The 24627-nt window shown below is 42.9% G+C and overlaps 1 protein-coding gene across 1 annotated transcript in view; it reads left to right on the top strand.

Annotated features, from left to right (window-relative positions):
- Positions 1 to 22214, top strand: part of LOC131426216 (neurogenic locus Notch protein) — a 243459-nt gene extending 221245 nt beyond the window's left edge. The window contains exons 8-11 of the mRNA XM_058588791.1: positions 13862 to 19233; positions 19306 to 19552; positions 19621 to 19974; positions 20056 to 22214. Of these exons, the coding sequence (XP_058444774.1) occupies positions 13862 to 19233; positions 19306 to 19552; positions 19621 to 19974; positions 20056 to 20465 (6383 nt within the window). The 3' untranslated portion in view covers positions 20466 to 22214. The remainder of the gene's footprint in view (positions 1 to 13861; positions 19234 to 19305; positions 19553 to 19620; positions 19975 to 20055) is intronic.
- The last annotated feature ends 2413 nt before the right edge of the window (positions 22215 to 24627 follow it).

Here is a 24627-nt window from a genome sequence, read left to right as displayed (position 1 = left end):
TCTTGGGAATTATAACCTTTTGTTGCATTTCTATATAATCTGTGAGTTTAGTGAGCTGTAAGCAGCTCCTTAGGCAAAATTTCGTTGTTCAAGCGGTGAACGATTAGCTGCTGCCCCCCGAAGAGATTAGCGGTAAAAAAAATGTTTATTGCTGTAGACGTCTTGAATTCAAATAACTGAGACATTTTTTGCTTTTAGGCATACAGGTAACTTTGCTGGGATTGTATCGTAGCTCAGTTGCACGAGTGACACCTCATTGAAACGTTACATTTTCCGCTTAGGGTGTATGTCATTGCTCAACTGTAACGTTTCATTATACTCGTTCGTGGTGCGTGTCTTTGCTGTGTGTCATTGCTATACTGCCAGCACGATAAATAAAAAAAATGACAGTTTAGTTCAAACAACAATCGATTAGTTGTACCAAATTTTAACCAATCAAATTCAGAAAAAAGACGATTAACATTTTAGTTGTTTTGCGATCGCTGGCTTTTGTGTGTACTTTCGGTGCTTTCGATGCTTGCGCTTTGCATTGCACTTATCACGCTTTAGTTCCGGAACTGGAAGTCGGATCCGGATGAAATGTTTTAGAAATTCTTAAAGAACTGTAAGACCTTTCATTTGAATCTTAGTTTGTGAAAATCAGTTAAGCCGATAAATATGAGTGCATATTTTTTCTTTAATTTTCACATATTACCCTGTAACTCCGGAATCGGAAGTCGGATCGGGATGAAGTTCAATAGCAGAATAAATATTTTTGTTACATACGTACACACTTACACACAGACATTTGCTGATCTCGACGAACGAATTCGGTATATGGTATGTGACTAATATGTTACATGTGGGTAAGACTTTGGTGCAGAATACCAAAACTCCCGCTGGGCTACATATGTTTATGTTTCAGAACTTCCCAAACCGTGATGAGAAACAGAATACGGTTACTTTTAAGCAAAATGAATTCAATTTAATCCCACCATATTAAGAAACCTGTCACATGTCAAGAATAAGTGTGAAGGTCTCGAAAACCTCCGGTCACACAGAACGTCGAAGTTCTTGATTTGGCAAGCGATTTGTACTGGTGGAAACCGGAGTACACCTTTCGTCACAACAAGCACCACGAATGAACAGATGGGCTTGAAAGAGTGTCTTCAATAGCGGTTTCTCTCTCTTTCCTGAAGGCGTAAGACGGACCGACAATTTTTCGGCTGGATTTGGCATCATGTTACTATACGAAAGAAGGGCTAGAGTGATATGAGGCGAATGATTTTGATTCCGTGCCAAAAGATCTGAACACCTCAAAACAATCCGGGACTAGAAAAATACTGGGAAACCGCGAAGGAGCACCTTCTCAAACAACCTAAAGTAGTGGAAAATTTAGAAGAAATACAAAAAGCATCTATCGATTCTGAGGTCGTATAGAGCCTAATGGCTGGGATTAAGGCCAAGGTTCGCGTGTTCGGATATAGAGGCGAAATAAATGAAATTTAAGGAATGATATTCTTCGCGGTGTTTAAAGCAGTTCAAACTAAACAGTTATTGCCACCTAGCAGCTCAGTTTAAACCAATAAGCAAACACTATTTATGTAACAAATTAAAGTATTCGAATGATGCCAAAACTAATTTCAAATTGTTTCTTTTTATTGTCTGAAAATTTTTGTTAATCGGATATAAACTCGAGTCTTGAGAATAAATTTTGTATGTGCCGATTTTAACCGGTACACTCTTTATCTATCAGTAAACAGTCCTTCCGAGCCATCCACCCGACAAACCATCGCGCATCAACCGGACATTCTTGCGAGCACCACCACGACCAATCAGAATACAGGGAGGCTAACGACGACCGCACGAGAAAGCCAGAAGCACTTGACATCGATTTATCTCAACCACACAAAGTGGAACCCGGAGAGCAACGGCATCGGCAGCAGCAGCAACAGCAACCCACGGTAGATAGTGGGAAGACCTCTTCGGGATCAACCCACGCGGTTGCACTCCACCTCCGGCAACAACTTTCTGAACTGAACCTCAAGCGAGAGAAGAGAAGAAAAAAAAGCCAACGCCAATCCCGGGGCACACCGTGTTGAGGCTTATTAAAATTTCTTGAGCTTATTTATTTAACACCATTTTGCCTCGAACTCTCTCGGTACAGTTTGTCCGTTGGCTTCCGAGTGGAAGGTAATCTGCGTTGGTGCTGAAGCAAATTCCCGCTGCCCCAATGTAAACAAGATTTCGATTAATTGCTTTGAACTTTTAACTCCATGTTGGTGCCCACCCCCCTCAAAGGTGGCCGGGTAGGATTCGTTTGAATCAATTGATTAGTACAGGGAAATCTACCACATAGATCTCGGAACGGGGAACTCGCACAACGGCCGCCGAAGACCGTCCGGCTCGGTCCACGTGAAGCTGGTTGATGTCCATGCTTAATCGCACCGGTGTCGGAGCTTGACACGGGTCGTGTCGTGTCGAAATGGCACAAAAGATCCGAGTCCGAGGGGAGAAGAAGCAGAGATTTCGGTGGTGGATCGCAATCAGATGACGGCAGAGGCTCTCAAGTGCAAGAAGAAACAACAAGCGAAGCTCTCGACAGCAATAATAACAATAATGCAGGTTCGGTGTTGTGAATGTTGTTGTTTTTCCACTCGCTCGTTTGATAGGACATTATTGGAAGGTGTTCGTCGTTAGGCTCTCGTACCCTCAGGGCTATGAAAACATTGCGTACGAAGAGGAATATGCTCTCGTGTCAGGGTTAAAGTCATTTCGGAGTGACTCAATGACAGTCAACTAATCCCATCTTCCAACGATGGTATTTCATTACACGCAAAACTAAACATAACCAAACTTCCACCTACGCGCGCATACTGCGGCCGATCTTCAGTCGATTCCTGGTCGTCCATTAAGCCGTGAAAGATTAACGATTACACGAGTGCACTCAATCTATCTCCCAGTCCTATCCTGGGCATCCGACAGCGGTAATATAGGGACCGAGATTTATTCAAATTTCCACCGTGTGGCAGCCAGCGGTAGCATCGTTTTTGACCGACCCAGCACGAGTCGAATCCCGGAGGAACAAAAAACAAAAAAAAACGGGCACAGAAAACACGAATGTTAAATTAAATTAATAAGCAATATTCGGATCTCTGAAGAATCCAGTCCGCGGACCGCGCGGGGATGGTTTTGCCGTTACACACACTAAGAGCAATGCAATGCATTTTTTCATGTTCCGCTGCATGTTCCGGAATGGGCCCACCACAATCCTCCAGTGCGACCCCGCGGTAAAAAAATAAAAATAAAACAAAATTCGGGCAGCGAAAGAAGTGCCGCGTGTGGAGGTGACCTGTCATAATAAGACACATTGAAATACGACCAACAAAAAATCGGTTCGGCCATTCGTTGGCGTAATCGCGAAATCATGCCGAGCCTTTCAGGACGGGTTTCTTTTTCGCTTTCGTTGCTTACTTGCCTGCCTGCCCATCAATATTCGCTGTAGGCGTAATGAAACAGTGATGTTTTCGTTTTCTTCTTGTTGTTGTCTGTTTCGTTTCTCACCGTAAAATATATGCGGGTCGCTTTTACTGTGCAGAAAGCTCCTTGATTGATTCAATTAGTGGGTCACAGGAGGCTAATTGAACCACACCCTCTCGCGTATCGAACAGCGAGGATATATCGACGGTGGCGGGCGCGACCGATTTAGTATCTTTCCTAGAGGTTGTTGATTTATGCTTTCTAGAAGAGTGTATTTTGTTTCCAGTGCATCTGCCAGTTTGTTGTTTTTTTTTTGTTGAGGTCATCGGTTTCCGTGGAATTCGCAGAACAACTTACTGACTGTTGCGGCTCGGATTTTTTTGAAGAAAATTTCTAATTTTAGGTCCTAAAACTTTAAGTCGCACTTGTTACTCATTTTTCGTCAAATCATTATTCAACGGAAACAGTAATTTATGATTTTATCCTTCACCTTTCGTTTTTGACTCTTCAGTGCAAAGCACTAGTGCACCAGAACAGTTCAATTTGAAGGAAAAAACCTATTGAAAGCAGTTAGTGTCGTTGCACTGACGAGTCGAACACGAAACGTAAAACCAAAAATAAATGAAAATATTTATGTTCTCTTACCTCAAATCGGTTACTTTCAACCAAAACCCCTGAATAGCGGCAATCTATGAATTTCGGATCATAAAATGAACAATTGATTTTCTGATCCCGAGAAGGAACTAAGCCAATTTTTAAAATAATTGACTGGACTGAACCGGTAAGAGTGCGTTTTTAGTATCAATCGGAAAAGATAGTAGTCGGATGGTGCCAACTCTGTACCACCTATTGGGTGAAGCAAAATTTCCTATCTGAAATTGAGTTGACAAGGGAACGTTATCGGTTTTCGATGTCGATTCGCGCTGGTAGTCCCATTATTCAAAATGCGTTTGACAGCTCAGAGTCAGAGTAGCTCATATCAGCAAAAAAAAATTAGGCGTTTTTAGATTACAAAATTGAGCATTTCGTCATATTTAGTAATTAGTAACCCAATTTCCTTTAAAAAATGGTGAGTGGGTAATGTCATAAGACATAGCCGGATGACGTGAATACGAACAAAATGAATAGTGCAGCTTGATTTATGTTGAGGAATCTGAATTCTATACCTGAAAGTCTGGAATAAAATTTCCAAGCAAAATACTAGAACTGAACGCTGAACCTGAACTCAGTTTTGATTCTGGAACTGAACTAGGAAAAGTTGCACATGTGTTTGGAACCGAATTCGAGAACAGCACTCCGCTTCGACACCGAATTCTGAACCTGAATCCTAACACTGAACTTTGGAGCTGGATTTTTGTTTATTTTGTTTATTTTTGGGAGCAGGGAAAAGCCCGATGGAGATGAAATTTGGCAATCTCTCTCTCCAGCAGGCATAAAACCTCCTCATCTTTCGTATCGACAGATTACAATGATCCAACAGATACAATAAGACTTGACACTAACAATACAAACTAATAATTAAAACTATAACTCTATATCTAGTTGATGAAACCAAGCACTACAGGGCAGCAATAGTATTCTTGCTTAAACTGGCGGAGAGAGAAGAGAAAAATGGATAGGTAAATGGATGATGAAGGTAGGTGGATGGGGTGGAAAGTAAGCGTGGGCGAACAACGGGGTTAGAATCGGCATGTAGATCTAATTAGTGATCGAAAAGATGGTGGATTCTGGTCTGCTACTGAATTTTAATTACTGAACTCCGGTAACAGTAAACAGTTTTCAAATTCTGATCCAGAATTTAGCTCCGAAATTCAGTTCTAGAATCCAGATCCGAAATTTAGATAAAAAAATTTCATAATCGGATTTCGGTAAATTTTGCTAAATTTGGGATCCGAGTTCTGGTTACTGGATTTCGGTATGAAGTTCCAGAACTTCTGGTTCAGAATTCTAAACCTGAATTCTGAATCTGAATTTCCGACATGAATGTCGCAACTGAACTCTGGTCGGAACCTCAATTTCAGTTTTAAAATTCAGATCGAAGTCAAGAATTCATTTCCAAACTTTAGTTCCAAAGTCCAGGCCTAGAAGCGAGATCCCGATCTCACTTCCAGATTTCGATTTCAAAACTTCAGTTTTAGCATAGAATTCTGGAACTCCATTCTGGGCTTAGCTTCTGGACGAGGAACTAAATTTGATATCTGGGTTCTGGAAATGAAAAAAAAAACTGATCTTGAATTCTGAAACAGAACTTCAGAACAGGATTCTAGAGTTGGATTATGGCCCTGAGCTCTGGTATGAACCGAACGGTTCAAATACAAAATCTAAAAAGAATAAAGCATCAAATTTTTACTTTTTACATTATATAAAATTTAAATTTCAAGGTATTAGTGGTTGTCTCACTCTGCTGAAAATTCTTCCTCAAATTGCTTATCATATCTCCGAGGACGTGCAGAAAAAAACTATTTTGAATATAACAATAAATCTTCACGATAATAAATTTATCACTCTCGCAATTTAAAATTTTTATAAGGCGTCCCATAGTAAAGTAAGACGTGTTCACGTCAAAACGAGACGTAAACTAGGAAAAAGGTGTTGTGATGTTTACGGTGATGACTCAATTAGTAAAAGCTAGCTCAGTTCAGCTTTTTATAGTTGAAGTTGAATCATTGAATGATTGAAAACTACTAATACGCTTGAATAAGTAATGAGTTAAAGAAAACTGAATTTTACTCTTTGTGCTGGTCGGTGGTCCTCATCTTGCACACATATTGGCGTACCCAAGCTTTTCCGTACCAAAAGGTGCAGACATTCGTACGCCTAAGGAGAGGAAATTGCTCTACCTGGATACTTTATAGTCAACGATCCATTGTAGTTTTAAGTGGAACCCAACGACAAAAAAACTTTAGTCAAGAACTGATTCACTGGTACATGCTTCCATGTCGTAAAAGGCCACAAATGCCGGAGTTTCTCTTTTCTTAATTACAGCTATCAAATTTTTGTAATGTTTCAATCTCCTCGTTCAGTTCTGTCAGATGTAATTATTTTTTTCTTTTTCGTTTGATTTCTAGTCCTTCAAGACTATGATTTGAATGATAAAAAATCATCTCTCGTGAAAATTCATTAAAATCACAATCTTCATAAAACAGACGATTCTGCCTCACTGCTTTTGCGGTATGTTGAATGAATAGGAAAAAAAAAATACTGGATATGATTGGTCATCTTACTTCTGATAATCGATTAGTTGTGCTACGTGCCACAAAACAAATTTCAATGATTGTTTTTTTCGCGGTAGCCGGCTACCCAGATAAACTTATTTGAAGGTATTCATACGAAAGCGGGCTACAAGGAAATGTTTTTCATCGCTCTACACTTATGAATAATATATTAGGAGGACAAAATAATTCGATCCGTGTTTTTTGGGTAAAAAATCCATTTATTTCAAAATAAAAAGAATTTAAAGATTAATCAAAGTACCATCAATACCTAGTTACCACTTTTCCCACCTCTCAGGCAATTATCGAATCGTCGTCGATGTTTCCTTATACCGTTTGATAACGCGCCATAGGGTATTTCTTAGTATTTCCAGCTGTTTAGCTAGCCTAAATGCAGACCACAATGGATTTTCCAAATAACTGTGCACAATTTTTTCCCTTCTTGCGGCTTCATGTTGATTGTTTACAAAATACAGTCGATTTGCGGAATGTCAAAAATCATACGCGAAGCTGACTAAATTCCCGACACGTGGGCGCTAAGAACTTCCAAATCCGTTCTCCAGGAGCGCCACAATATGAGCAAAAGTTTGTTCCAATTCTAAATGAAGCAAGCTTTAGTGTCGCCTGGTTGTAGCAGCTCACCATATGCACAACATGACCTTCGAACCATGAATATTCGGCTTTGGAGTTGATGTTGAGGTCGATGGCAACAATCGAATATCCATTTTTCATCCCTAGTAACAATTTGATGTAAAAACAAACCTTTTTTGCTGTCTTTGAATCAACTGCTCGTAAATGATAAATCGCTTTTCAATGTATCTCGGTTTCAGTTCATAAGGCACCCAATTGCCTTGCTTTTGAATCATTCCCATGAATTTTAATCGTACAGAAATTGCTTATTGAGTCACTTTCAATGATTCAGCAAACTCTTCTTTCGTTTTACTCGGATCTTCATTGAGTAATGCCTCCAACTGTTTGTCTTCGATTATTTTTTTGTTGTTGTCCGGAGCGAGGGTTGTCTTCAACACTGAAATCTCCATTCTTGACAGTCGTCTTATGAAAACGGACCGAACTAACTTATACTGGGCTTCTAAATTAAGAAGAAAGCTGATGATTTCAAGATGGAAAATCGTAACCGCGGTCATATCAGAGGATTTCGTATGGAACCTAATGGAAAGTTTGAGAATTTTACAGAAAGTAGAGTTCGTCCCGGGTTGGCGGTTCAATGCATAGGACGCTGGTCTTACAAGCCAGTTGTCGTATGTTCGAGCCCCGACCTGGAAGGATTCATAGTGTCAGTAGGATCCATAGTACTAGCCATGCAATAATTCTGTACACTAAGAATCGGCTGCGAAGTCTGTTGAAACAGAAAGGCCAAATTCCACCAAAGGAATGTAATGCCAAGACTTTGCTTTACTTTGCTTAGAGTTAACGTCTTAACCAACTGTATCTAGTGTACATATAACTTTATTCTGAAATATACGACCAGTTTAGTTGAATTATGTGTAATTTTTCTCACTGTTATGATTTTGGTGTCTGGAATTAAATGACCAAGATTAGTTTGGAAGAAATTTGAAGAGCAGTTTGAGTTTTGTACTCGAAAAATAGAACTGCATCTCTGCGTTGCGAGATTGACATGCTTCAATCGGAGATGTAAAATAGTTCAGTTCATATAAAATCGTACAACGTTTCCGAAGAACCCAAGCTAATCTGCTATCAAAATGGAGTCACTGTAATCAAAACCTTGTCAAACCTTTTCATAAGTTTTAGTGACAAAATAAAATCGAATAGAAAGATCCGACTTTTTATCCTGTTCCTTAAGAAACCTGACCCCTGACCTGACAGGGACTTTTTTGGGATGCATTGGTAGCTTCTGTAATTCTTCTGACTGGTCTTCACTCCAGAGGCGGCAATTTTGCTTGTTGACGTCGCTGAACCCATTTTTTCGGAAAAAAATGGATTTCCCTTCAACTTTACCAGCGTCCATTCATGATTAAATTATGGACCAAACTGAACAAGTTTGACAATAACACAAGACACGATTCACGTGTAATCTGTCAAAAACAGTGTTGCCAAAAAGATACCAGCACCCTTTATGAATGTGAAGCACAGTAATGAGAAGAGGAAATGTCAGAGTCCTTGTGAAAACGGCCCAATGCAGTTTGTGCAATGGGACTGACTAACGATTTAGTTTTTAGATCCTCGTCATTTTGCAGAAGTACCATAATTAAACACAATTAAGGCATCTAAATTCATTCGCAAATATCCGTCACCTTCGGTAAAACTTCAAAATGGAATCCAGTTACGTTCGGTCTTTGGTGCTAGCACTAGAAACTACAATGTAAACATGTAGTAGAGTTCCGAAGCTTTTGCAGCTGCAACAGCCGCCAAAGTCCGTCTGAATGCTAGCTAGCAGTAGCCTATTCACAGTCGGGTTACAAAATCTGGCGAACCTCTCTTTTCTTTTGCGGATCGGATCGCGTGGTGTGAGGCTGAAAGTAGCCAACGGGCGACCGACCTATACTCGAATCATCGAACGGACGACGGTGCTAGAGGTGCTGCTGCCAAACCGGTTGTTGTTGGAGATTATTTATACGAAAAATTTATCACCCATTCCTACGCCCCTTTGAACAGTACGCCTTCGGTAAACCGGTGGGATTCCACGTTGCCAATCGATTCAGCTCTGATTGTTAGGCATGTTCGCTAAAGACCGCAAAATTGGAGTACGGTCGTTACCGGACGGATTACCGCAGCTAAACTGTAACCGAGCTAAGCTGCGCCGCTGTCTTTGTGTGAGTGTGTAGACTGACTATATCTGATGCTGAAGTTTTAATACCCTTTTGGTTGGGTGGTTATCCTCGTCCTCTCCGTGACCAACCAACCAACCTCTGTTCGCGTTGTTGTTCGCAAGTCGGTTCGATCTGCGCCGGGCGAGCCGTGCTCCGAATCGGCTCGCCTCACGTTGATGTCGCATTCAGAAAGCTATAAAAATAGTGGAAATAATTACAGAGTGAATCGACTAAAAGCTCTGCTCCATTGGGCACTCTGTCTGGAGTGCTAGATTCGAAGGAGAATATCGTTTTATTTTGCGATTTACCTAAATCTGAGCGAGCGAGCGAGAGAGAGTTGTTTCCCTTGCCCGGATCGATCGATCGGTCGAAGTTATATAAAATGTAAATGATCAATAAAACCTAATTAAATAATTTTATGAATCTATGCGTGGCGGATATCTGAATGTCATCTGTCTGACTACGACAGACCACGAAAAAAAAAACACAACAATCAAATGATCCGCATTTTAAGTGGACAATCTTGTAAAAATACTTGGAAACAGCATTCAGACGGAAAAAAAACTATCAGCTTCTTAGTGGATCTAAGCCGAATTAGGCTAATCGAATAAGCTTATGTCGGACTAATATACCAAAGAAAACAAAACCAACAAAAAAATCCTGTAAATTATTTGACAATCTGAGATCAAATAATGGTCGGGAATGTTTCCCCCCTGCGCAGGCGGACGGACATGTTGTTGTGTTCCATGGGAGTGTCGGATTAATAACACGAATAATCTATTAATGCCGTGCACGCGTGTCTGTCGTCGTGGCAAGTTTTGCCAACTCGTGTAGTTTTCTGGGGGGAAGGGGGCGGCAACTACAGGAAAGGTAAAGCTATAGCTAGCATGCGGACCCCGTTGGTTATTGCTGCGCACAACAGCGTGCGATCGGGATTTTAGGCAAATCTGAGTCATCACGGGCATTTCGAGTGGAGAGAGAGAAAGAACCGTTTATGAAGTAGTTCGAATCCAGATTAATTTTTTTTCTCAACTTCAACCTTATTTAGTTCGTTTCCATAGCTTCTTAGTGTCTTTTGGTTGATGATCGTTCGTTTTTCTAGTTCAACAGTAGACTCAATCAAAGTAACCTGATTCTGGATTTGAACGTCAAATACACTTGCGAAAAGCCGCTGTTTGGTTCACCTAGTTGTGTGATTTGTGCCTTTATGTTTTCATTTAAGAAGTATCATTACAATATTTTTTCAGCGAGTTAGTTTTTGTCTACACCTTTGATAAATCCAAGATAGATTAAGAAGATTCACAAAAACTGTGCTTTATCGCTGATTTGGTTCGATTTCAGGAATCGAAAGAATCTACCATAATAAATTTGAACATGACCGTTGAACCCTTTGCGGTTAAGTTATAATCGAGAAAAATGATTGTGATTTAAAAAAAAGTACAGTTTGTCGGTCACTTGTTCAGTTATACCTCCGAAACCGGAGGAGTCCACCGTGATACTGTTTATACTTTATCCGCGACCTCATTATAATTTTCAAACGAACATAAGATTGTCCAAATCACTTGACACATAATTGAAAATCTTCCGTATTGTCGGTTCCGTCACTTATACGATGATTTCCCCAGAACGACCCATTTCAACGAGATCTGTAACTTTCAAATGAGCTCAAGTTTGTCGAAATCGATTGAAATGTTTCGGAAAGTGCGTTTTGTTGGTTACGCCACTTATACGATTATTGTTTTTCCCCTAATCAATTTTAACGTGAACTGTAGCCTGTAGCATGTGCACAAGTTTTTCCGAAACGGCTCTCAGCCATCCATGAGAGAATTGTGCGGTCATTTAAAAAAGCAGTTTGTCGATTATAAAGACTGTCCCAGAAAGTATGAACGCAACCAAAAACCGCTGCCATTTCGCAATGGTTCAGAATCTGTCAATTTTTATAGCTGCGTCCTGTTGTTTACACTCTTCTCCAACCACTTGTACAGTTGTTTATTCGTTTTCATTAGTTTGTTTCGAAATGCGTGGACTTACAGCAGAACAACGTCGAAAAATTGTGTACAAATGGTGCACAGAACGCGGACTGTCACTGAGAAAGATAGCAAAAATGAAAGGAGTAAGTGAAAAAGCCGTGCGGCGAAATGCAATCAGGAAGTTCGGTGAGGATAACACCTTTGAGGATGAACCGAAAACGGGACGAAAGAAAGGTCCTGCTAACCCTCTGAAGGCGTTCGAGTAAAAGAAGAAGGTTTCAGTTCGGGATGTGGTCAAAAAAGTCAAATGTTCTTCGTGCTAAAGAACGTTTGAATCTTCGAACCTATAAGAAGCAGAAACAACCAAAACGTAGTCCGAAACAAGAAGCATCGATCAGGCCGAGGGTTCGAAAGCTGTACAATACGATTCTTGCTGGAAATTTGAACTGCATAATCATGGACGACGAAGCCTACGTGAAACTCGATTACAAATCCTTGTCGGGACCACAATATTATACGGTGCGAGAAGGGCAAGTGTTAAACCAGTCCGAGACATCGATTGATGTCGAAAACTTTAGTAAGAAAGCTATGGTCTGGCAAGCAATTTGTAGCTGCGGTAAGATTTCGAAACCCTTCAGCACCACTGCTTCAATGAACAGCAAAATATACATCAAGGAATGTTTACAAAAACGACTTCTACCCATGATTCGAAACCACAAGGATCCTGTTGTCTTCTGGCCAGATCTTGCTTCTTGCCACTACTCAAAATCAACGGTAGAATGGTATACTACCAAAAATGTCACTTTCGTCCCGAAAGACATGAATCCACCAAATTGTCCACAACTTCGACCAAGTGAGGAATTTTGGGCATTAACGAAGGCACATCTTAGGAAACAGGTCTCGGCAGTCGAAACCATTCAACAATTGCACCCAGACGAAAATTAAGATAGTTGAAGTACAGCAAGAAAATCAGTAGACCGAGAAGGCTTCCCTGAGTAGTACCACTTGTTGCGATATTTTCTTCGGAAACTATCGTCTATTCGTCTATCGAGACAGCAAGGCGTCTTGTGTCAAGGGTATACTGTCGTGCTACGCATAAATGTCCCATGCAACAATTGATCTAAGTCGGATATGGGTAGGTGGTGCTTGCCCGGTGGTAAAAGTTTTAAAATTTTCAATCTTGAAAAATCACCATGAGGGATGAGATTTCCGAAATCGAAACAAATTATTGATGCCAAATGTCCTAGAATTACATGAAACGTCGAGATCTAGTGTCATCCATTTTGTTTTTCATTACCAAAATGTATCTGACATACGCAGACTTAAGATTTTTGAAAATTAACGTGAAATAATTTATGTCTGACAACTAAAATTTATATAAAAATGTGAAAATCGTGTACTGCCCAAGTAACCACCAAAAACCCATATTCGTTTTACATACATATTTAAGACAGATTTAGGACACTATTGTCTTATATCTGTTTTATATGCACCTATAAAACATACATAAGACGTTTGGGTTGCTGCACGTATCGATATTCAACCAAAGTCTCGAGAATCGCTGATGAAAACTGATAGAAAACGGTTCTCATTGAGTTTTGATTTCCAAATATGCTCTGCAGTGTAGTAACTTTAATTTTTCATATACCAGACCCTATCTATGATCTATGATCGATATTCGGTTGAATTCTCCTGCAGAAATTATTCTGGATTCGTCTTGTCGTAGGGAAACGAGTGACGCTGACATTGATACTCTCTTTTGCCGGATTGAGAGACGAAAATGCGTTGTTTCTATTCGTTTTGTTTTGCTTGCGATCATTTTAGAATGTGTTTTGACAGTAAACTTTATATTGTTTACGGAGCTATTCGGTTGGACTCATTCATTGAAAATACGTGACAGCTTTCGGCTCTGATTTTAAGACTAGAAACTTTGAAATATGTCTTTTGATAAAGATCAAATCATTGATCGAAACGTCGGTGCGAAAGAGTTGTTTTTTCTAAACTTCATTCTTCAGATCATGAATCAATCTGAAAAATTCAATTAAAAGACAATTCTTTCTGAGTTAAATACATGGAAATTAATTTATCCGTCATTTAAAAAAAAGTGAATATTTCAGATATACGGTTTCAGGTACGAATAAAACGAGACCCTAATCCGAGAATTATTTCCCATGCGCGACGAAATCTTTGTCTGGATGATGGATTTCAGGCAGATTTTCTGAAAAAAAAAGTTCCTGGTCACAGAACAGTGTGATGGCCTAAGGAAGTTTAAGGTTTTTTTGCCAATATATTCCGCCAAACAAAAACTTATGATCTGACAAGAAATATGCAGCTGCGGACTCAAAATGAAGCTTTCTTATTTTCATACCCATTAGGTCATAATGAAAATCTAACCAGCGTTTCCTTCTTTCCCCCCCCCCCCCCCCCCCAGGATTCACCGGAACGCAATGCGAGATCAACATCGACGAGTGTGCGACGACGCCCTGCCTGAACGGTGGCATCTGTCGGGATCTGATCAATTCGTTCAAGTGTACCTGTGCGATCGGTTTCACCGGATTGCGCTGTCAGATCAACATCGACGATTGTATGTCGCAACCGTGTCGGAACGGTGGAATCTGTCACGATCTGATTGCCGGCTATACGTGCGAGTGTCCCCCCGGTTATACGGGGATATCGTGCGAGACGAACATCAACGATTGTCAGTCGAATCCGTGCCACCGGGGCGTTTGTATCGATGGTGATAATTCCTTTTCCTGCCAGTGTAATCCCGGTTATACCGGGTATCTGTGTCAGATTCAGATCAACGAGTGCGAATCGAACCCGTGTCAGTTTGGTGGACACTGTGAGGATCTGGTTGGCGGTTACATCTGCCGCTGTCAACCGGGAACGTCCGGACCGAACTGCGAGGTGAATGTAAACGAGTGCCATAGCAATCCGTGTCGACATGAGGCCAAGTGCATCGATGGAATTAATCGGTACACTTGTCAGTGCGTTCCGGGTTTCACCGGAACACACTGCGAAACCAACATCAACGAGTGTGCTTCGGACCCTTGTGCCAACGGGGGAGTTTGCATGGATTTGATTAACGGATTCCGTTGCGAGTGTCCTCGGGGTTACTTCGATGCGAGATGCCTGAGTGACGTTGACGAATGTGCGTCGAATCCCTGCACCAACGGAGGTCGATGTGAGGATGGAGTGAATCAGTTTATCTGCCACTGCCCGCCAGGATACGGAGGAAGACGATGCGAAACCGATATCGACGAATGTGGTTCCAATCCGTGCCAGCATGGAGGCATCTGTAGGGATGGGCTGAATTCGTACACTTGTCAGTGTATGCCGGGTTATTCCGGGAAGAACTGCGAGATCAATATCGACGATTGCATCAATAATCCGTGTCGTAACGGAGGTTCATGTATTGATTTGGTGAATGGATATAAGTGCGTCTGTCGAGTACCGTTTACGGGGCGCGATTGTGAATCGAAAATGGACCCGTGCTTACCCAATCGCTGCCGAAATGGTGCCAAGTGTTCACCAAGCCCTAACTATTTGGACTTTTCCTGTAGCTGCACGCTGGGATATACCGGAAGGTTGTGTGATGAGGATATCAACGAATGTGCCCTGTCTTCACCGTGTCGGAATGGTGCCACCTGTAGAAACACAAACGGATCGTACCAGTGTCTTTGTGCTCGCGGGTACGAGGGACGGGATTGTACGGTCAATACGGATGATTGTGCTTCGTTTCCTTGCCAGAACGGAGGGACTTGTTTGGATGGCATCGGTGACTATACCTGTCTGTGTGTGGATGGTTTCGAAGGGAAACACTGTGAGGTGGACATCAACGAGTGTCTCTCGATACCGTGCCAGAATGGGGCGACCTGTACGCAGTATGTCAACTCGTACACCTGCACCTGTCCGCTGGGATTCAGCGGAATGAACTGCCAAACCAACGACGAAGATTGTACGGAAAGTTCCTGCATGAACGGTGGGACGTGCATGGATGGGATCAATAGCTATAACTGTTCGTGTCATAGTGGATTCACCGGTTCCAATTGTCAGTATAAGATTAATAAATGTGACTCGCAGCCCTGTCGGAACGGGGCCACTTGCTATGACTATGATAATGACTATACGTGTCACTGTTCGTACGGTTACACCGGGAAGCAGTGCATGGACTACGTGGACTGGTGCTCTCAGTCACCGTGCGAAAACGGGGCGACCTGTGTTCAGCGGGAAAATGTCTATCAGTGCATCTGTGCCCCCGGTTGGACTGGTAAACTGTGCGATGTCCAGATGGTGTCCTGTAAAGATGCGGCCATTCGGAAGAAGGTCGAACCGAAACTGCTCTGTCACAATGGGACGTGTGAAGATTTTGGCAACTCGCACCGGTGCCACTGTCAGCAGGGTTACACCGGATCGTACTGTCAGAAGGAGATTAACGAGTGCGAAAGTCAACCGTGTCGGAATGGTGGTCACTGTAAGGATTTGATTGGATCGTACAAATGCGTGTGCAAGCAAGGTTTTCAGGGTCAAAACTGTGAGCTGAACATCGACGAGTGCAAACCGAACCCGTGTCGGAATGGTGGAATCTGTCACGATCTGATCAACGACTACAAGTGTTCGTGTCCGCCGGGAACGTTGGGGGTGCTGTGCGAAATTAACACCGACGATTGTACGCCGGGTGCGTGTCACAACAATGGAAGCTGTATCGATCGGGTTGGTGGATTTGAGTGTCGCTGTCCGTCCGGGTTTGTTGGGTCACGATGCGAGGGCGACATAAACGAGTGCCTGTCGAATCCTTGCTCGAATCCGGGAACGTTGGACTGCGTTCAGCTGGTGAATGACTATCACTGTAACTGCAAACCGGGTCACATGGGGCGACACTGCGAGATTAAGGTCGATTTTTGTGCCAACTCACCGTGCCTGAATGGAGGTCTTTGTTCGACCAGACAAACGGGTCATCACTGTGTCTGTGCCGATGGGTATTACGGTAAAAATTGTGAATTTTCCGGACATGATTGCGACTCGAATCCGTGCATCAACGGGCTGTGTCAGATTGCCGATGATGGCGGGTACCGGTGCGAATGTCCTCTGGGTACCAGTGGCATCAACTGTGAGATTGACATCCTGGACGAATGTAGTTCCAGTCCGTGTGAGCGTGGTGCCGCGTGCCAAAACAAACTGGGCGATTTCGAGTGTTTCTGCCCGCCGAAGTGGGCCGGTAAGACGTGCAATGTGTACGATCCGTCGTACAAGGGATGGTTCGAGAGTGCCAGCAAGAAGAAGGGAATCCTGAATACGTACGCAATTGATTTGGAGTATCAGCGGGCGCAGTGCGTTAAGAAGGGTTGCCGGGAGAAGCAGGGCAACCACCGGTGCGACGAAGAATGTAATACCTATGCGTGTGACTTTGATGGTAACGACTGTTCGTTGGGAATCAATCCGTGGTTGAATTGTACCGCTAGTATCAACTGCTGGGAAGTGTTTATGGATGGATTCTGCAATGAGGAATGTAACAACGCCATGTGTTTGTTCGATGGACGGGATTGCGAGAAGAAACTGCAACCGTGCAATCCGGTTTATGATGCGTACTGTCAGAAGCACTATGCGAACGGTTTTTGTGACTACGGTTGTAACAATGCCGAGTGTAACTGGGACGGGTTGGATTGTGAGAACGAGAAGGAACCGGCACAGCTAGCGGAAGGAGCCATTTCCATCATTCTGTTGATGGAACTGGAAACGTTTAAGAAAAATTCCGTTCAATTTCTGCGTGATCTCGGGCATCAACTTCGAACCACGGTACGGATCAAGAAAAACAGTGCCGGAGCGGAAATGATCTACCCGTGGAAGGGGGGTACCGCTCTGCAGGGTCTAGCCGATAGTGAGTTCGGTCGGAAGCATCACGTCGTCTATACGGAAGCAAGGCAAACCGGTATTCAGGTATTTCTGGAATTGGACAATCGAAAGTGTATCGGAATGACCGGTGCTGAGTGTTTTGGAACTGCCAACGAAGCTGCCGAATTCCTAGCTGCCACGGCTTCCAAACATTCTTTGTCGAAACAGTTCCCGATTTATCAGGTCAAAGGAGTGAATCCGGACGACGATAGCATCCCAGAATCGACAAACTCCAACTACGTTCTGCTAGGATTCTTCATTGGACTGTTGGTGTTTGCCATGTGCGGTGTGTTGGTGGCGAATCGGAAACGGGCCCATGGCGTCACTTGGTTCCCGGAAGGATTCCTGACTGCCAGTACCAACGTTCGTAGACCGTCCCGTCGGAGACCGGATGGTCAGGAAATGCGAAATTTAAACAAAAACCCTTCGATGGTGGACATGTCCAATGGGCACATGGGACATTCGCAGCAGTGGTGCAACAGCGACGACGAATCGGAAATGCCACAGCCCAAGCGAATGCGTGCGATCGATCAGGGTTATTCGAGTGATCACACCGCGATCACGGACTACGAAGAAACGGAACCCCGTGTTTGGTCTCAGCTTCATTTCGAGGCGGCAGATATTCGTGATCATCCAACGATGATGACGCCACCGACCCATCACGATGGGGGACACACGGAGGTGGATGTGCGAGGACCGTGTGGAATGACTCCGTTGATGGTAGCCGCCATACACCGCGGTGGTCCCGATTCGGGTCTTCACCGAGGAGATCCGGATACGGTGATGCACAGAGGCGATATGGACGTCGCCATTCACCGTGGTCCCGATTCGGGCGAGGACATGGATTCCACCGATGACACAACGGCACAATTCATTTCGAAACTGGTAGCACAAGGTGCTGAACTAAATGCAACTATGGATAAAACCGGAGAAACGTCACTACATCTAGCGGCCCGCCATGCCCGAGCGGATGCCGCCAAGCGTCTCCTGGATGCCGGAGCCGATGCCAACAGTCAAGATTACACCGGAAGAACTCCTCTGCATGCGGCCGTTGCAGCCGATGCCGTCGGTGTTTTCCAGATATTGCTAAGAAACCGAGCCACTAACCTGAACGCACGCATGCACGACGGTACAACTCCGCTCATCCTGGCAGCCCGTTTGGCTACCGAAGGTATGGTGGAAGAACTGATCACTGCCGATGCAGACATCAATGCCGCCGATAACAACGGGAAGACGGCCCTGCACTGGGCTGCCGCGGTTGACAATGCGGACGGTGTGAATGTCCTGCTGGCGCATGGTGCCAATCGGGATGCTCAGGATGACAAAGACGAAACACCGTTATTCCTCGCTGCTCGTGAAGGTGCGTTCGAAGCTTGCAAAGCCTTGTTGGATAACTTTGCCAATCGTGACATTACCGATCACATGGACCGACTACCGAGGGATGTGGCAAGCGAACGACAGCACCAGGACATCGTGAGACTGTTGGACGAACATGTGCCACGCAGTCCACAGATGGTAACGACGATTCCGAACACGATCATGTCACCGACGACGCACATGATCACCCATCCGACGATTATTGCTTCGACGAAGCAGAGCAAACAGAAGAAACGGACCAAGATGAACGGCAGCGGTTTGGGCGGTGCTCAGAACCCCAACAGTCCGGACAACGACGGTAGTGTTAGAAGAAAAACGAAAAAACCCAGTGCCACCAATGCCGGTGGTGCGAAGAAGAACAACATCGTCGACGTGCAAATTCCGGACGATCAGCTGAGCTCGGTCGAATCACCGCTCGCCAACATTCCCAGTCCGTACGATACCGTCAGTCTGTACTCGAATGCCATGACGGTGCACCAGATAGACCCGATGACCGGAAATAAGAAGCCACCGAGCTACGAGGATTGCATCAAGGTAAGTTCGCGAATAAAATGATTTTGAAAAAGAGAACGTCTTTGAGGCTAATGATTGGTTTTCATCTTACAGAGTGCTCAATCGATGCAATCGTTGCACAACATCAACCTGGACAACTACGGATACTCGATAGGAGGTGTTGGTCCGGGTAATACACCGTTCCAGGATCTGCTGATGAGCCAACGGGGCAATGCCGCTGCGGCTACGATGATTCACGCGATGCACATGGGTGAAAGTGGTCTCAGTCCGCCGTACTCGAACCAATCACCGCCTCACTCGGTGCAGAGCAATATGGCTCTGTCCCCGCAAGGGTATATCGGTAGGTGTCTTCTGCCATTTGTGCTCCCGCGGAACAACAAAAGTAACATTTTCTTGAAAATTCAACAGGTTCTCCGTCGCCCGCTAAAACGCGACCGAGTCTGCCAACGTCTCCGACGCACATTCAAGCGCTGAGACACGCTCAGCAGCAGAAACATGGTGTGCAAATGATCTCCAATGGAAGCATGCAGCAACAGCAGCAGCAGCAGCAGCAGCAACAACAACAGCAACAACAGCAGCAACAACAACAGCAACAACAACAAAATGGCAATAGTATAGGCTGTGGCCAACAACAGCTAGGCAGTAGTAGCAACAGTAACGGTAGCAGTAACAACCCAAACAGTGCAATGCTGGCCAGCCTACAGATGAACTTCGTTCATGGCTCCACCGGTCTGGAGCTGGCCGGATTCTGTAGTCCGACAGGTAAATGTCCTTTCACTCAAACCTATTTTTTTTTTGTTACTTCATCACACTAACTCTGATCATCCATTGGTGGTCGCACAGGTCAAGGATCTCAGGCATCAACATCGCAGAACACCACTGCCACAACCGTCTCGTCACCGTCGAACTCGACGATGTCGTCGTCGCACTTGTCGCCACTGTCGTCGGCGTCCGCACACTGCCAGCAGTCGACGCTGAACAGCCAACAGTCGTCGTTCTACCAGTATCTCACACCGCCCAGTCAGCACAGTGGCGGGGTGACACCTCAGCATCTGGTCCAGACGTTGGATAGCTATCCGACACCGTCACCGGAATCGCCCGGTCACTGGTCAAGTTCCTCGCCTCATTCGACCTCGGACTGGTCCGAAGGGGTGCAGTCGCCTGCGGCGGCCAACATGAATGTCTACGTGACGAGTGCTGCCCCGGGGGGTGGTCACCAGGCCAACAAGGGTTCGGAAGCGATCTACATTTGAACGTGCGTCCTCTCCTCTGTAGGTAGCGTTAGCGGAAAACCCCGAGGTGCCCGAGGCCAAAGTTGTTTTTTTTTCTATTTTCTACTGCTAAAAAAAACACCCAACAACAAGAGCCTCATCTCACTGTTTTTTGTACGTGTATAGAAAGTGTCTCTTCCACACCCCCCTCCCCTCCACTCCGTGGTTTGTCCATATGCTAGTTCAAGGGCCCGAAACGGTTGGAACCCGCGGAGCGTGATAGTGATAATTTATTTTTTAATTTAACTAATTTTAATCTATTTGTTGTATGTAACAAAAGTATGGCACTGCGGCAGAGTTTGCTGCAAAAACAAACAAACAAAAAAATGCAATGCATCGTTAGAACGAACGTGTATTTTTGATGAAAACAAGTTGTGAATGTTTGTGTTAGATGTTTGTGGGAATTTCACGAATTTGAGATTATTTCCAATCTGCGAGGGAACTGTGTGCATTCCTCAATATCGTAACGGAAAAATTCCTTGCTTAAACAAACTACTTTTAAACAGAGTTTTTATTGAAAGAAAGAAAAGACAGATTTTAAACAAAAAAAGAAGAAAAGATCAAATGTACAATATACTTATACATATATTGCCTTTTCCAAGTAATGCTAGTACATAATGCTCGGAAGGGAGCATTTTTTTTTTTAACCCGAAGCATGTTAAGTCGATCCGAACGGTGATCGGCACTTGTAGAACTATTTAATAAGATGTCTGTGACGAGAAAAAAAAACAAACAAACATAACTATTATATCTTACAAAAGACATGACGGAAGAAGTTAGAATGTTAAAAAAAACGTATAGATTAGCCCTCCCTGTATAAAGTTTACGGATGAGAAACTCAAAAACATGGTCTGATTATGTAGGTTAATATTTGTCTTCTCAAAAGTGCTACTACTAACTAGCCGCGGTAACGTAATCAATCAATCAATCAATCAATCACACATGAAACAAGAAAACGAACCGTTTTCGTCCGTGTTCGCCCACCACCCCCGCAAGCGGGGGGCGTTGGGTGCCCTTCCGTCGAAATTCACCCCGGTGGCCACCTATTTGGCTTCGGGGTAGTTTTCAACTGTGTAGATGTTGTACATAGTCAAAAATATAACGAATAAAAAAAAACTTTTTATTGAAATTATTGTAATATTTTATCAAGATTTTTTTTTAAATGATAAGAACGCAGTCTCGATACGCACACACACACACGCGCGCGCGGACGTGGTTTTATAACTAGCTATTGTAGTGTAGTTAATAAATGTTCTCTCTTTAAAAAAAACACAGACAGACATAAAACTCTCTACAAGAAAAATAAAATAGCGTAAGTTTGTCTCTAGCGCCGGCCAAGCAGAATCTCAGTAAATAATAGACTCCAGTGACAATCAAAGTACCACTTGCAATACTAAACAAATCGTGACGATCTTCATTATTCCTCGTAATATGTATCATTTTGTAATCAGAATCAAGAGAAAAAAAATAAACAAATTCATCGAATCGCGCTTGGGGATCTGCTGCGAAGCACCGTTGATTAGTATTTTCACTTAATCGTATTTTCAATTGTTAAAAAAAACGAATTTAAAATCGACTGTTACATTCTTATATCGTAGAAAAGTTCATGCAAAATTAAGGCACATATGGAAATACAGAAGAGCGCAAACGATTACAGAGAAATATATATAGGCGACATTTGTCTTACTATTATTAAAAAGAGACGAAAATAATAAAAATGTATAAAATTTACTACTGTTGGTTTCGTTATTCTCTTATCCGAAAATGTTATCCAAAATAACGATTTTTAAATATCAAATGCGCCTAAAAACTGCACCGTTTTGAACATAGTGAATTTTATAACTATACATAATGTATTCAGAAACAAACCTAAGTATAATCATTGTCATTTTCTTCGACTGGTTAATTTTACAATAAATATTTTCTTTTCGGACATATGATTAAATTTATCCCCTTAAAAACGAGATTTATCCACCTAGAGAGACGATACCTTTTTTGACGATCCACATGTTTTCGGCATCAATAATCGTTTTTCTCTCAATAATTGTGACTGGTCATCGATTGCTTAATTAAAATAGGAAAAAATATTTACTAAAATAAACAGGATAATTTCAATAAAAATACGTTTTTCTCTTGAATACATTTGAGTGACTAGAAAATGTTTTTTTTGGGTGCTAGTACAATAAAATAATTAGTGTTAAATCAAAGACATCATATTAACAAGATATCCAGCTCTCACATTTCCCGAACAAATAATTGGCAACATCCTTTTTTTGCGAGCATGTCGCCCTCAGGTGAGTCCGCATCGAATCTCATACATAGAAGTAGGGGAGAGAAATGTCAAATTCGTGCGCGCCAAAATTGCAGGGCTGCGCACCCATACAATTGACATGACATGTTGAATGAGACGCCGTACGATGGCGTTGCTGAACTGAAGATTGAGATCGCTCCAAGCTGACAGGGTCTGGTTAAATACAACTTTATTTCCATGTCGCATAAATCACACGAGAACAGGGATGCCAGTTCATTTTTTTTTAATCTGTGATAAGCCAAAAACCTGTCGGAAAAAGAGGTCTCACTATTTCCAACCGCTCTGTACTTTTTGGCGCTAAACTGTGATCGATTTCAAAAATCTGGGAAATTTGTTATCAATTTCAGAATCTGCGAAAATCTGTGCCATTTATGAAATCTGTACATAAAGTTGAGTTCAGCAACGCCATCGCACATCATCACATGGAGAAAAACATCGATGAATGTTTCGATTTTGGTTTCAAATCGTATTTAGAAATTATCGTATATTCTCAGATCATTTTATGATTAGTCGATGAATTGTTAGTTTATCTTCAAAAGTGATGCAAATTCTACCACTTTCTATCTATATCCACTGAATAAATCAACATAAAAAGAGTTTCGCCCTTTTTCGATTTGTTTACTTTTATGCTTCCTGTGTGAATTATAAGGATACTCCCTTGCGCATTTTTCATGAAATTGGCTGGTTTTCGCGACTAAGACAAATCTGCGAGTAATTTTATCGTCTCATTTACTATTTCCAGTGGTAAAAGGCTCGGCGAAAAAAAAAAGAAAAAAAAAGGTTTCGCCCTTCCTTACTAGCAATTGAAGTATCGCCCCGTTTGTTGACATGGAACACGGAGGGCGAAACTTACGTAAACAAATGGAATGATTGTTTCGCCCTTTATAGTTCTGTGTATTACAAAATTTGAGATTTTTGTAGAATGCGAATATTTAGGCAAAATTGTAGGATTTTGAAGCTTTTATTGGTAGGTGAGAGAAACTCGATTTGTTTACTTTTGTAAGATTCGCCCATCTTTGAAAAACAGCTGATGTCAATTGTATGGGTGCGCCCCGCATTGGCCAGGCTGCTCGACGGCTGACTAACGGCTGCCAGCGGGCACAATATGGCTGGTAGTCATTCTGGTGTCCGTCTGCCTCACCGTTACCAGACATACACCTTAAACGATACAAACGTATCCACCAGGATTTCTGAGGTAGACGTGGCTGCCAGCCGTTTGCCATACCTATGGAATTCTTTGACATTTTCAGCGAAGGTGAAAAGATGAAAACGCTCGGTTAACTAAGATACAAGCGACTATTTTTTGCCAAATTTGATTTGACAGCCGTCACTGAAACAATTTTGGTAGCCGTCTGGTGACCATGGCTGCCCAGGTAGCCAAAACGCTATGCGGGGCAGTGCAGCTGTTTTGGCGCGCACGAATTTGACATTTCTGTACGAGATTCGATGCGGACTCGCCTGAGGGCACCATGCTCGCAAAAAAGATCGTTGCCAATGATTTGTTCGGGAAATGTGAGAGCTGGATATCTTGTTAATATGATGTCTTTGATTAAACCCTAAGACAAGTCCTGACAACTGGGGGGCTGCTTCTGTTCCAATTTTGGACCAGTATCTGATTGGCTGATTTTGATGTTGCTACCAGCACGTTGTGAAAAGTAAAAACTTTTGCAGGGTACAGCATTGCCAGGTCATTTTTTCAAAAATCTTTATTTGGCGCAAAAATCTATCTGTACCATATCGGTATCAGAATCATATAAGTTCACGAAAATGTCACCAAAGCTCATTTTGACGAGCAAAATAAAAAGGTCTCGTAGCAACCTTTTCTCCTGTCTA

The sequence above is a fragment of the Malaya genurostris genome, chromosome 1, assembly GCF_030247185.1.
Source record: "Malaya genurostris strain Urasoe2022 chromosome 1, Malgen_1.1, whole genome shotgun sequence".
NCBI lineage: Eukaryota > Metazoa > Arthropoda > Insecta > Diptera > Culicidae > Malaya > Malaya genurostris.
This window is presented reverse-complemented; position numbering and strand designations above follow the sequence as displayed.